Source organism: Tinamus guttatus, unplaced genomic scaffold (genome assembly GCF_059628265.1).
Source record: "Tinamus guttatus ecotype Peru unplaced genomic scaffold, ASM5962826v1 Tinamus_guttatus_pri_ptg000004l, whole genome shotgun sequence".
Lineage (NCBI taxonomy): Eukaryota > Metazoa > Chordata > Aves > Tinamiformes > Tinamidae > Tinamus > Tinamus guttatus.
Window position 1 is genome coordinate 9,639,944 of NW_028288538.1, and position 14,389 is coordinate 9,654,332.

Here is a 14,389-nt window from a genome sequence, read left to right on the forward strand (position 1 = left end):
AGGCTACGTGTATCCTCCTTCTCCAAGGGTGTGTGGCTGCCTTTAACAACCAGGTAGTCAGGACTAAGAACGAGTGCCCAGGGCTGGGTATGATCATGTCATCCTGACAGCTCTTGTCTTCCTGCAGGGGAGCAAACCCACTTGGAGCAGCAGTCTGCAGCCTGCCTGAGAAAGCCCCGTGCCGATGGGAAGTGACCAGAAGCTGGAGACTATCTGACCTGTTGGATCACAGCAATGCGTCCCAGGCTCATTTCCTGAGTGTGACATTGCAAACATTGAAGGGATTTACATTTCCTTTTCCTCCAACTTCAGGTTAAGTATTTTAACTTTGTCAGCTTAAGTCCTACAGCACAGGAGTAGAAATGCTTCTGAGAACATTGCTTCACTTTCAGGGCAAGAAGCTTTCCCAGAAAAGAACTGAGTTCAGTTTACTGAAAATTTCTCATTGTAAACCTGGGTGCAGAATCTGCTCTCATGTATTTAGGTTAAGTTGAACTGTGGACAACAGAAGCACCTGGGCAGAAACATTGAGAAGGCAGAGAGAGAATCTTGAACTTTGATTTTGCTCCTTCCTCTGTTGCAACTCTTTATTTTCCTTTGCCTACAGAGGAATGGAAATAATATTCTGGGAGGGAGGAGGCAATCGTGCTTCTGTGGCATTGAAATGATTCCAGATCTTGTCTGTTTTTCATTGATACTCTTGGGAAGACCAGCTAAGCCTCTAGCAAACATAGGACTGAAAATACCCAGTGAAGTTCCTCTCCCACTTGGCATATAATATCTGCGCATCAGCCACTGGAGAACACACTAATGAGCTGCAGCTCCGGGTTAAGGGACTTACTATACTTTTAATGAGCTGTCAGAAGCTTGTTTACAGTCACAAATGTCTCAGCCAGGTGCCCATCACAAACCCTATCCTTTGACAGGCCAAATCAGGGCAGGAATTTGTATCCAGAAATGCCAGGCAGAAATAAATACTGCCACTCTACTACAGACACATGCGAGCACTGTTTTAATTCCCCTTCTCACAGCGCAGTCTGCCCTCTGGGAGCGTGAGAACAAAGGTTGCTCCAATTTGTTCTGGTTGTCAGTGGCTCTAACGAACCAAGGAGCACTGTGGTACAAGTAACCTCAACAAATCATCTGTTTAATGCTCTCCTCCAGCCCTTCTCCTCTTTAAGCATCCCCTCCGCTGGGTGACAGCTTTGGGAGCACCAAATCTTCGCTATGGCCCACACAGTCCTGGCAGTATTATGCAAAACCACCATCACAGAGTGGAAGACATGGCCATTTATTTGTCCAAGTCTGAGGGGTAGCTCACAAAATAACTGTGTGATTAGTTGCTCCATCTCACTAAGATCATCTATGCCAGAAAGAGCTCTGTTTTTCTTTCGAATTATTTGTTAAAATTTATTTATTTTTAAAAGGAAACTTTGATTCTCCCTTAGCTCAATTCCAATAGTACCAGTCAGTATCTGTCATTGATCTCACATTTGCTACAGTGGTTGGCACTAGGTACGTCCTTGGCATCTTTCCCAAGACATCCCACCCCCACCTGTACTTCCAACCCAGTGTGTTTCATGGAAATATGGACTCACCTTTACTCTTTCTTTAGACAAGAAATAAGCAGTGGCATGTAGCACATCGGCAGAATGCGTAGAATTATGGTAGGAGTTGGAGGAATGGTAGTTAGCTTCAATAAGTTGTAACCACGACCTCAGAGTTGATTCTGGACAGTTTAGGAATTCACAGATTCCAAAGCGAGCAAATATTTTGAGACCCAGATAAACCAAAGGTCTGCAGAGAAAAATAAACACAAATATTTAAAACAATGGAGGTTGAAAGAATATTAGATACTGTAAATAGTATGGATCTATACGGCATTTTTAACAGCATGTTGGATTGGGTATAAGCATTTAATTGCTACAGAATTATAGTCCAAATCCACCAAAAACTTTTAGCTAACTACAACCTGCTCGTAGTCAGCACCTGCCGGCTCCTGCTACTTCCAGGAATACTCACCAGGCTCCATATGCTGCTGCAGCACCCGCAGCAGCACGCGGGGAGCCGGGCAGACGGCAGTGGGGATAAATTATCACGGGCTGAGCTCTGTGTATGAGCGGAGGCGCTGACCTGCCCGGCTGGCCCGGGCCGGCCCGGCTCGCGCGCAGCCCACGGGCGCGTGTCCGCGCTGGCCGCCGCCGCGGCCCCTCCGCGCGCAGAGCCGCCTCCGGCCGTTCCCGGCTCCCGTTCCCCGCGGGGACCGAGGCGCTTCCTGCTCCCACCCAGATTCACTGGATGGGGTTAGAGCCACCCAGCACGACCACGCAAAGGGTCCCCAGGTTTCTGCGTCGGGGAATGGTCACATCTACTGCCCTGGGCTTAGATTTAATGAATTATCTTGGCCTGACTCCCCTACGTCTATGTCTACATGGATGAAAAGTAATTGCTAAGAACATATTCATAGTGGTGATTCATGCAAGATCACCTTAATTCCTTTAGTAAATGAATTGCCTTTATTTAAACACAGCAGGAAGCAATCTTGCAACCAAAGCAGGATTTTAGGCAATTAAAAGGTATTAATTATAATACTTTTAATAAGATAGGTGACAAAATACTTTTTTGTCCCTCTGTTGTCTCTCCAAATCAATAAGAACAGAGAAACCTGTCTGGTCATCTCATGCATGTTGACTGAGATAATCAATTCTTAAGCTATTGCAATCTGAGTATTAAATGCTACAAATACTGTTTTTTTGGGGTTTTTTTTGTTGTTGTTTTTAAAGAGTAACTATCTATAGCACTCACTCCATTGGCAATGAGAATGTAGCAAAGGAAAAAAAATAAAGTGATTAAATGTACATCTCTTCACTTACAATAACATCTAAAATTACATCACTATAAGGAAGAACAAAAACCTGAATGTCTCCAACTTGGTTCATAAAACTGAGATCTAAAGTAGAAGTGAATACGTGCAAATTAAATGCCTTGATACCTTGCTTAGACTCAGTTTTTGGTACACTGTACTTTAAAACCATAAATATTCCTTCAGATGTAATCTTATACATAAAATGTAGCCTTCTAAGATTTAGAATACAGACCTTCCTCCAATCTCAGAAGGCAGCAATGAGAATTCTGCCAAAAAGCCATATATGAAGATTTAAGAGTAAAAAATATTATTTGGAGAGAAAGTAAAGCATAATCTGCAAAAGTGATCGAATTAATAACAACATGGTGACTGTGCAAAGTTGGACATAATTTGAACTTAGATCCCCACAGATTTGATAAGTTTTCGATTATAAAGAACAGAAAAATAAGGCGTTTAAAATGGTGTGGCTTTGTTATTATACTTTATCAAAGATATCTAGTGTTCCCTGGCATCTACTGGAAATAGCAGCAAGTAGTGTGTTATGAAACAGAAGGTATTTAATTGGTTCTTGCATAAAAAGAAATGAGAACAAAGAGATGACAGAGAATTTCAGACAAGTTCCTTTGAAATTAAAAGTAATTTCAAATTGAAAAACAGGGGTAGAGAATTGAAGAGTCGATTACAGGATGACATTTAAGTCAATTTGCAGCAACTTCATGAGCCTTCCAGTTTACTGACCTTTTATGGGTGGCAGCCTCAAGTTCAAAGATATCAAAATCCCAGTGTTCTTCATTTTCCATTGCCTGTGTTATCCGGGGGGGTATGTCATGGAGGGAGATTGGAGAGATCAAACTGCTAGGAACCTGATGAGATTCTGTTGGGGAATACATTTGCAGATCCCTATTAATAATCCCAAGGTACACTAAATGTACGTGTTTTCTTTTCTGTAATGATGCCTGGCAGTAATGCTGTAGAACAATACTTATGAATAAATAATTTATGTAAATAATATATTTATTTAAAAGTTAACATTGTTTACTAAGAACAACATCTGATCACACTTTCCATGTTAAATTTTTACCACTTTTTAACATCTTAGTAACTTCCAAATTAAAACTTACGTTTTGCTGACAGTAAGTATTCGTTCCCTGATAACCGCCGTAAACCATCCTGTTCAATAAAAGGTGAGAGTTAAATACAGGGTATTGAAAAAGAAAATCTGTAAGAACAAGACAGGCACAATCTGGAATTGCTCAGGTGCAAATCGAGGTCTGCAAATCCGGCCTCACGTCCACCTTTGCTTGTGCAACACAGGCCCGGGCCTGGGTGTGTGCCGAAATCCTGGCGCTACAGGTCTGCCCGCTTCCCATCAGCAAGGTGGAAGGTGGAGGGAATGGATGGAAATGCTCTTGCGTTCTCCTCCTGCCTCAGCAGGAGCCTGGGGTTTGTTGCTGGGATTGCAGAGCAACAAATTACCAGGTTACTCTGGGACCTCCTGTCAATCCGAGAAGGACGTATGCTTGTGTATTCTCCAACTTGGGGCCTCCAAGGCTCAGTTTTGGCATGATGCCTGGATGTGCAGACTGAGCCTAAGAATTAAGACTAACAGAATGCTACACTTAATATTTACCTTTCAATTCATCACTCTAAAATCTGTGGCCCAAATCCTGCTTGCTCTTTTGATGTGCCCACTGCTAGTTACTGTGCATTATGTTTTAAAAAAAAGCTATTTGAAAAACAATCAAAAAAGCATTCATAATGCATTCTTCTACCTTGCTCACAATGTTTCTTGGCCAAAGAATAAAGAAGCAAATGTGGATGCTGTATTGGAACCATCATGAAATGATATTAGCCCAGAGACATCCCTGACATCTTATGAGCCTTTTGCATCCAACACATTGTCAAAATCCTTTTCCTGAACTGGCCATTTAGATCCAACCTACTACTGACTGGCACACGTATCCCTAGGGCACAGGTAACATTCAGCCAAGTTCATCTAGTTACCATCAGAACAGCCAGGTTCCAGATTTTGAAGGTTTAGGTTCAGTTCTTTCCTTTGCTACATGCCCTTTGTTCAGCTTCAGGTCTATCACTTTTTCTTTCAATGTCTCTGTTCCTTTTTTAAAAAGGTAATAACACTTTATTCAGTCTTCTTCTTGTCTTGTATATTTAAATAATAAGTTCTGTAGAGCATGATTGTGTTTTAATACGTGGACGTAGAATCATAGAATGCTTAAGGTTGGAAGGGACCTCTGGAGGTCATCTAGTCCAACCCCCCTGCACACGCAGGGTCACTTAGAGCACGTGGCACAGGACTGCGTCCAAGCGGGTTTTGAAGATCTCCAGAGAAGGAGACTCCACAACCTCTCTTGGCAGCTTGTTCCAGTGCTCTGTCACCCTCACTGTTAAATTTTTCCTTAAGTTCCTGTGGAAATTTTGGTGCTTCAGTTTGGGGCCGTTTCCTCTAGTTCTGTCAGCGGCCACCACTGAAAAGAGGCCAGCACCATCCTCCTCACTGCCTCCATTGAGGTACTTATAGACACTGCTCAGGTCTCCTCTCAGCCTTCTCTTCTCCAGGCTGAACAGGCCCAGCTCCCTCAGCCTCTCCTCACAGGGCAGATGTTCCAGGCCCCTGATCATCCTTGTAGCCCTGCGCTGGACTCTCTCCAGCAGCTCCACATCCCTCTTGCACTGGGGAGCCCAGAACTGGACACAGTTCTCCAGATGTGGCTTCACCAGGGCTGAGTAGAGGGGCAGGATCCCCTCCCTTGACATTCACGTTCCTAGCTCAAAGGACCTTTCTAGTCTCCAAATACTAATATCATGCAATGAAGTAAGAAAAGTATATTTGGCATTCTTTTGAAAATGCAGTCTCTTTATAAACTGAAAAGCACCAACACACGCTGTTCTAACACTAATGAATATGTTTAAACATCTAGTTGTCTTTTTATTTTCTCCCTCTCCCATCTATATCATCCTGAAATGAATTATATTGAAAAAAAGAAGTGCTTTTCCTTCCCTGTTCTAGTGAAACTAAAGTTTCAAGTGGACTGGCCAATTTCCTTCTATTTTCAGAGATACTTTAATAGCATGGAAGAAAAGCAAACAAAAATAAGTCTGCAATTTTTAATGAAAATTTGGCATTTAGATGCAAATTTAGATGCATCTATGCCAGATGATACAGACCAAGTAACTGGGAAAACTTGACCACTATGGAATATTAAGCAAAAGCTGTTTGTGGCAGTATGTACTTACTGTCATTAACCCTCCAACGAGGTCACTTGTATGTGGATCTTCATCTTTTGTCCCCAGTTGTGGAGAGTACAGCTCAGTGGTTCTTAAAATCTCCAAAACTCGGTCTAAAGCTTCTGCAACGGGCACAGGACTGCTTTCTTGTGCAGCATTGATGATGTTTATTACCTAGGTTAACAGACATGTTTCCAATTAGAAGTGATTAGAAGTGATTTAAGAAAGGACAGGGACTTTAATCAGCTATTATGGAAAACCCATAACAACTAAATGAGATCTACAGCTTTAACTCATGTGTGCGAAAATCAAAGTGAAATCTCTAAAGGGACATTAATAGCATTGATGTTTGCTACTGACTTTTGGAACAGGATCATGGCCTTAAAGACAGTAATTTTATTAGTTTCTTTCTGTCCTGATTGTGGCATAACCTCAGAATGCCTCCAGATGGATATAATACTACCTTCTTGTATCTCCTCTGTCAGTTTATTAGAGCTGACTCCTGCCGTGCCATGGTTTCAGGAAGAGCTTGCAGTGCGGAAGTGAAGAGGAAGAGCCCTATCCTTACAGGGGTCCTGAAAAGGCGTCAGGCCACGGCTCGCCCTGGGGAGGGCCCTCTGCAAGGCAGGAATACGAGCGGGATGGGAGCGGAACGGCACGGGAGAGGGAGCTGCCGCGGAGGCAGGAATATGGGTGGGATGGGAGCGGAAGGGCACGAGAGAGGGAGCTGCCGCGGAGGCAGGAATACGGGTGGGATGGGAGCGGAACGGCACGGGAGAGGGAGCTGCCGCGGAGCGCGGCGCCTCCTTCCTCGAGGCCGGAGCCTCGGCAGGGCCCAGGGCCGGCCTGCAGGGCCGGAGCAGCCGCGTTACCTTGGTGATGGGCGCTTCGATAGTCATGGAATGGATCCTGGCCATGGAGGAGTGCCGGCGCTGCGAGCTGCCTGCGGGGAGAGCAGAGCACAAGGAGCATCCCCGCGACAACGCACAGCGCAACCAGTCAGCCCAGAGCCGTGGGCTGATCCGCACACGCCGCGGGGCTTTTCAGAGGTGACACACGGCAGAACGTACACGCGCCAGCTACGCTGGGAACACACGTGCAAAGGATTCCTGGGGAGACATTGCTATTCCAGAATAGAGATACGCAGCTGAAACAGCCTGGCAAAATCATGGCTTTGTTTTTGTATTTGAAATAAAACATTTAATGAAATATTCATGTAAAGACTATGCAAGAATATGTGTGTGCATATGTGTATCTGTAAGCTGGCAGGCACATATATATATATATATATAACAGTTATACTTCATTTTTTGTAGGATATATACAATTTTGCTAGATAATGCACCAACATGACAAGTCATAAGTGAGTCACCTTCTAGGCTGAGGTAAATCAGTGAAGATCCTTTGAAGTGACACAGCTATGCCAATTAAAACAGCAGCGGTTCTAGCCTATTATTTGTTGGAAATTGAAAAACAAACATTTTGCATCATTTAGCAATTTAGTTTTTGTACAGGAAAAGCCAATGGATTTTTCTGAACAGCTATGTTCAGACACATCTCTCTCACTCCTGCTTTTGTCATACTTGGAGACAACTATTGCTACAGACCCATTTCTGCTTTGCACCAGTGCCTGCTGCCTAGACTGTACTGAGCTATGCTTTAACAAAACCATGCAAGTATTGACAGAAGTTTCCCATATGCAACTCATCTGTCTAGTTTGGGATGATGAAAGGAAGCACAATACAACACAGTGAAAAGAGAACAAACACGGTAAGAAAATTAACTTGAAATCCTTATTGAGAAAAGAAAGTGTTAAAGAATGTAATATTTTGTCAGGATTAAAACCTGCCATTTCTACTTGATACTTGTATTTGATACTTTCAAGTATGAAGTATCTCATGAAAGTTGAATCTCATGAAATGACCCATGCAGGATACTAGCTGATGTCTTCTACCCTTTGCTATTTGAAAAAAAAAATCCAATTTCATGAGATACAATGGGGTTGTTCCAGAAATGTAAAGTCATCCATGGACTGGAGACTTGAAATTACAGCAGCATATGTATATATACACACACACACGTACTTAATCTTATAGATATATATATACACACATGTGCATATGTACGTATACATATAAATAATAACAACTAAACTACTAATTTAACATACCATCACTCCCTCGAGAGGTTGTGGATCTGACATCTAGTGATCCTTTCCTCCTGTCTTTATGTCTGCAAGTCTGAATATCTGTGGAGAAATGATATTGTACAATGACATAACCCCAGCCTAATGGGAATGTTAAAGGAGACAGTCAGAGAAAGGCTGGCAGCCGCTGAGGGACATTCCCCACAGCACTTCAGCAAATGAGAGCCAGTGAAGGCTCCTTCTGAAATTCTTGCCCACTGACACTGTCACAAACCCGTTGATAATCTCTGGCAAAGACAACCAAAGCGTTGCTTTTTTTTCCTTTTTTCCCCAGAGGGGAGCAAATAGAGTCCTCATTTCTTTCCCCAGGCACATATCCCACAGTACTGTTACAACCAGTGCAAATATACCTGCTACTAGCTATAGACCAGCTTTGACAACATTCTTAATAGATGGTGTGCTTAATATTTTTAATTTTATCGCAAGGATCCATTATGTACAACTGAACTGTGACACTGAACCCAGCACAATATGAACTCAGAGCCCTAGCACTGCATTTTCAAGATTCAGTTGTTTTATATCACTCACTTCTAAAACAAATCAAGAGAACTTGCATCTATTTTGCTGCCTTCCAAACTGGATTCCTAGTTTATTGCTAACTATTATTTTCTGAGTGTCTGGAGCAACCAGTGGTTTTCAGCCAGATCACTAGCAACTGGCTTCATCTTTCTGTGGGCATGCTCTCCACTTCTTATGACCAAAGAGATGTGCATTACCTGTCTGAGATTCAGCCTGAACGCGTTCACATGTTTTTTCTGCCTACAAATCAGTATGAGAAATTCAGTTAGTTAGAATTTTCCCATTACTTTGTAATATTTAGGGCTCAAACTAAAAGAAGTGTATCATTATGTTCACTTACCTTATTGTTGTCATTGCACAGTCTACTAATTGACACATAGTGTCTAATCTTTCTGTAGGCAAAAAAACAATGTGTTAATTCCCATTTAAATCCCAGCTCTGATTCAGTGCTGATACACAAAACGGGGGATAACAACAAATCAATACAGGACAAACCCTGTTCTGGCAGGAAGGCTCAATAGGGAATGAAAAAAAACAAATAACCTCCCTGCCCAAACAACAAAAACACACAGTTCTGCTACACAGGATGGGGAATACAGAATTGGAAGTTTGGGTATTTTTTGGCAAAGACTGTTCCTTCCTCTTTCTTCACCCCTTCCATCCCTCCGTCTTCTCCTGGGCTACTCAAGGATGTTTCAGGATTTCAGGTATGATATAACTGAGAAATATGCAACAGTGCAGAGTGAATAGTCAAAACCTTCAACAGGGTTTAATGACAGAGCAGTCAGATTGCAAACTGCAGCCTTGATCACCAGAAAACTTTCTAAGTCAGCTTCAAATGGACTTAGATTTCTCCCCAAGCAACAATGCATGTAATACATACTGCTCTTACTAGTTTGGCATCTTAAGTTAAAAATATGTTTTCACTATACTAATGGAGAGTAGAGAACATGAGTTCCTTCCAAGGGATTAAATCAACTTAAAACACCACACTTCTGCTAATTAAAAACTGCATTCCCTCCTCTTAAAGTATGTAAACAGCCACATTCAGCTCTTCCCTCGTGATACGACACCTTTCTAAACAAACGTTGCAGCAGAGGAACATACACTGTAGAGGGGATTCTGGAAGATAAAGGGCAGTTCTTTTAATTAATGCATGTGTTGCCTTCGAGGGTTTTGGAACTCCAACTGCATGCAAGCTGATCCACTCTCTTTCAGGAGGTCTTATTATAAATCTACCCATAACTAATGTATTCCAGTGTGCTCTAAATGCTCTATTCAGGGGCCAAGTGAAAACTGCACAAAAATCAATACATGCTTAAATAGGATGAGATCTTTGCAGATGAATTTTGACAAGGATGAAAGCACCTAGTAACCTCATCACAGAAAGAGACAACAGCCTTGAGTAGGGCCCCATTGCAGGGCAACAGTGGGGCAGGACACAGGTTGATATGATGGTGAAGAACAGAATTAGAAGAATAGTAGTCATGGGTGAGCACCTCTATATCTTTGGCTTCCTTTTTGAAGCAGATTAGCAGAATTCCTTGGAAACAGCATGTACAGTTGATTTTGTCCCAAGGAATTAAATCCAGAGGTCTAAGTCTCCCTTCTTTGCATAAAATTTCCTTAAACTCAGTAACAGGATAATGCAATGCCTGCTGAAAGCAGCTGAACCAAACTGAGCCTTGAATCAAATCTAGGTCACAGCTTTAGCTCTCGCACTTACCCGCCCTGTCCGATGACAGGGATTATCTTCACATTTTGCTGTACGCTGTCTCCGTTTTTCTTTTTCACATAGTACATTCCTTGCCATTCCTGCAAAAGAAATACAAGAGGAAGGAAGTTCAAAACGCAATCAACAAACTCAGCATGGGTTTCTATACGTTCTTCATTTGGCATCCTCAGAATGGTCAGATAAAACAGAAATAAAATTGCAGCTTGCTATGTTTTTTCTTTGAACATTGCTTTATGATACAAAATCTAACATTTACCCTTAAGGGTCTCAAAGGCAAGGAACATATCAGAGGACCACATGATAAAAAACAGCAATGCAGTGAAGGTGATGCTGGTGCAGGTGTTACCTCAATGCAATTAGAGATCTCTACAGACTTCTTCAGAAATGTCTTCCTCCTAACCTGGCATTTTATTTATAAAACCAAATCATTTAAACTCCAAACACTCTACAAGGAGCAGCAGAACATTTGAGAAATGCACCGTTGTTCTTGCACAGAGCGGTTGTCCTTCCAGTTGCGGGTGCGACAGGCGCCGGGCTGCGTTCCCGAGCGGCAGCGCTGCCGGCCGCGTGGGGAAGGGGGGACTGTGGCAGCACGGGAGAGGGTTGGGACCGCGTAAACGGTGCTAATGCTCAGACTGCGCCCTTGCAACGAGGGGACTAGTTAGTGATGGTTAACTGTCATGTTGCTGATGCTAAGCCAGGAGCACCCTGGGCATGCAGAGCGCGGTCAGGAGCCGCCCCGCTACGGGACACCCCGGGGGAGGCGCCTTTGGGAAGCCTCCCTAGGTCGCCTCGTTGCATTCCCGGCCGCCTGTGGCCTCCCCACCGAGCTGCTCTCTGCACCCTCAGCCTGGCCTGCACAGATCTCCATCCCTAAAGATGCAGAGTTGTGGGGGTGCTTTTCAAATGGCTGCAGATTTTGATCTGAGCATCTAGTAAGCACCAAATGATTAATAATTAATTGATGCTATATTACATACACACTTAATGCAAAGTTTAACCAAGTAAATTATTGTCTTTCAGTTGAGTTCAGCGAGCTTTGGATGAGAACTTTTAGCACATGTGAAAACACCTTCTTGAGGCACATGCCAGAGATACGTCTGTGCCAGACTGACAGATCTCACAGTCAAGCAGGCGAAAGCACGGGTACAGAGGGAACAGGTTTGCATTTATTCCAATGGAGCCAACAAACAAAGACTGCAGCCCACAAAGAGCTGTGTGGTGACAGGCTGTGCAGAAAAAAATATGGAAGGCTTTTCCAAGGATCTGTCAGAGGAAAGGGCTGTGCATAGCAAATTCAGAAACAGACATAACATCTCCTCCAGTGAGCTGCATGAGGAATATAAATGAGGACAAAGCAAACATCACAAATTCCGATGCTCTCATAATTAAAAACACGCGTATCAATAGTTTCCTGCTACCCAGGATGAGGCAGAGATGAGTAATCGATCTCTGCAGGCAGGTGATAAATGGGGGTCATGCACCCAGGCATGAAGTCCTAAGGTGGTGCTGGATAATTCCAGCGCTGGAGGTGCATCCTGCTCAAGGCAGGTTGCAGCTATTCACTGATGCCTTCCCAGAGTCAACAGACAGACTTCTCAACTTGTGAATTTCTAAAACCTGTGAAACTGTGGCAGGAAATGTGTGAGGAAAAAGGTCAGCAGAATTCGAGAAAACAGGAGGCCCAAGCCAAACTCCTGCTGGTATATAAAGTTCTCACAGGGACATTACTTAAACGTATTTTAAGAACACCATATGCTCTCTCACAGAGCCTTGTCAGAAACCCAGCAGAGACAAGCTACCTCGCAAGACATGTCTTCACTCAAGCTCATTTTTATGACTAAATTGCAGCCACACACAAAAGTGCTCAGGCTCTTCTACATGAGCTGGTATGCTAGGATCAAACGCAGATTGAGAACCATGCACAGACAGTAAAATAAAACCTTCCAGGCTTTATACAGCATCCCAGAAATTAACACTGAGGTTAAAGACTTCGCTCAGCAGCCTGTGGCATTCATCTACCCACTGGCGTGATCCATTTGCGCAGAGTAAGGAACACCCCAGTTCAGCCTTCCTTGGAGATCTGGGGCTTCTTGCACTAGACAGCAAAGTCCAGCGAGCTACTTCCAGACAACAGAGCAAATGAAGAGAGATAGAGCACGTCAGGGAGACAATCTCACAGAAAGGAGCTTGGAGTCTGGGCAGGAATTGCCACAGCGCGTTACCACAGAGCTCGATTGCTCTCCCACCCCCTCTATAAAGATATCTGTCTCGCAGATAGTTCCCAAGGAGCGAGAGGAAGCGTGCGGCTCGTCTGATTTATCCAGAGCTATCTGTCTCACTTCAGAAGAAGCGGGACTGTGATGAAGAGCTTTGTGTCAAGATGCAGAGATCAGAGGCAGCCAGAATTCTAGCCGGAGAGAAACAGAGTGGCACAATTCATCGTAACGGATGTGATTTGAATCAAGAAACAAATGCATGAAGAAAGTACAACCCGTTTCTTAACTCCTCACGTATGGATTAGTGAAAATGCCTTTCAGTAATTCTGGCTTCTTGCAAATTTTAGCCAGCCACAGTAACAAAAAGTGAACTTGCAGAGGTTTTAAATTTTTTTGTTTGTTTTTTGGCCAAGAGAAAGAACATTCAGAGCCAAGCATCGCTGTGCTCCCTCCAGTTAGTAATTTTGGTGTATAATGTCTGTTAACTCTTGTTTGCATCTCTGCCAGCACAAGAAGGAAAATACTGCAACAGTTCATCTTCCTAAATTTTACTTCAGGAATAGATGCAGACTTTCCAAAGGTCACATTAAAAAAACCTACTTTTCATTATTTTTGTTATTTGGCACATCAGTATATAAATGAGGCTACACAGATTGCATACTACAAAATGTTTCAATGGTAAATAAAAACAATATGTAAATAGAACTGTCCACTTAAAACAGTTCAAGCTGCTCTAGACAGGCAGCTTTTAAGCAATATTTCTTTTGCCTTCGCAGTTGGAAGTCCTAAAGCCAGGGATAAAATATGGTACAAGGAAAGTGATGGATTAGGCTTAATTTCTATCATTCATAGAGTAAGACACTTCATCACTATTAAAGACAATTTATCAGCACACAAAAGTACCAAAAATTTGATCACTTCATATCTTGAGAATTGATGTTGTGGTTTTAAAGTCTGACGTGTGCAACGTATTTGAATTATATCTTAATAAGCACTCCATCCTCATGTTAGCTACATATTTCAGTCAGGCACCAGGGGTGTGAAGCATCAGAACCCAAGCGATGGGTCTCTTCCAGGAGGCCGATACAGGCGCGAGTGCCCGACGCACCCGCGTTGGAACGCGCACCCGCTGCCCCCGGCTCTGAGCGCTCGCGTGAGAGCTCGCCGTGACTCATCCCGGCTCCGCACCGCTGCTCTCGCGCCCCTGCCCGGCTGCGCCAGCGCCGTGATTCATGCGAGCGTCTCCCCGCGCCGTGTCAGTACCGCGGTGCTTCCCAGCAGACAGGCAGGACGGCCCAATTAGCTGCCCTGACTCAGGCCTGAGCACAGGCCATGACGCATCTGCAAAGCCACCAATTCCCACATCTCTTTGTGCCACCTCCATAATCCATCTTCCTATAGGGGTACGATGACACATACATTTGGTGACATCAGGAGCATTTATACTCTGTTGCCAAGATGGAAATGGGAGCTCCTAGATACACCCTCACGCTGGTGCCACGCCAACGCTCCCAAAGGGACGTCACAGAGGCCAGGCCAGCGGCAGGGCCTCTGCAATGACACCCCTCAAAGCCAGCTGCACTTCCTGGGTGCAGCAA

At 43.7% G+C, this 14,389-nt stretch overlaps 1 protein-coding gene across 3 annotated transcripts in view; it reads right to left on the reverse strand.

Moving 5' to 3' along the window:
* The window catches only part of PDE8A (phosphodiesterase 8A), a 114,549-nt gene that overhangs the window by 10,918 nt on the left and 89,242 nt on the right, over positions 1-14,389 (reverse strand). For all 3 annotated transcript variants that reach the window (XM_088540046.1, XM_088540035.1, XM_010221876.2), the window contains exons 9-17: positions 10,564-10,652; positions 9,178-9,229; positions 9,035-9,077; positions 8,283-8,360; positions 6,985-7,055; positions 6,122-6,286; positions 3,988-4,036; positions 3,605-3,740; positions 1,599-1,797 (exon numbers count right to left, since the gene is read on the reverse strand). In XM_088540046.1, the coding sequence (XP_088396172.1) occupies positions 1,599-1,797; positions 3,605-3,740; positions 3,988-4,036; positions 6,122-6,286; positions 6,985-7,055; positions 8,283-8,360; positions 9,035-9,077; positions 9,178-9,229; positions 10,564-10,652 (882 nt within the window). The remainder of the gene's footprint in view (positions 1-1,598; positions 1,798-3,604; positions 3,741-3,987; positions 4,037-6,121; positions 6,287-6,984; positions 7,056-8,282; positions 8,361-9,034; positions 9,078-9,177; positions 9,230-10,563; positions 10,653-14,389) is intronic.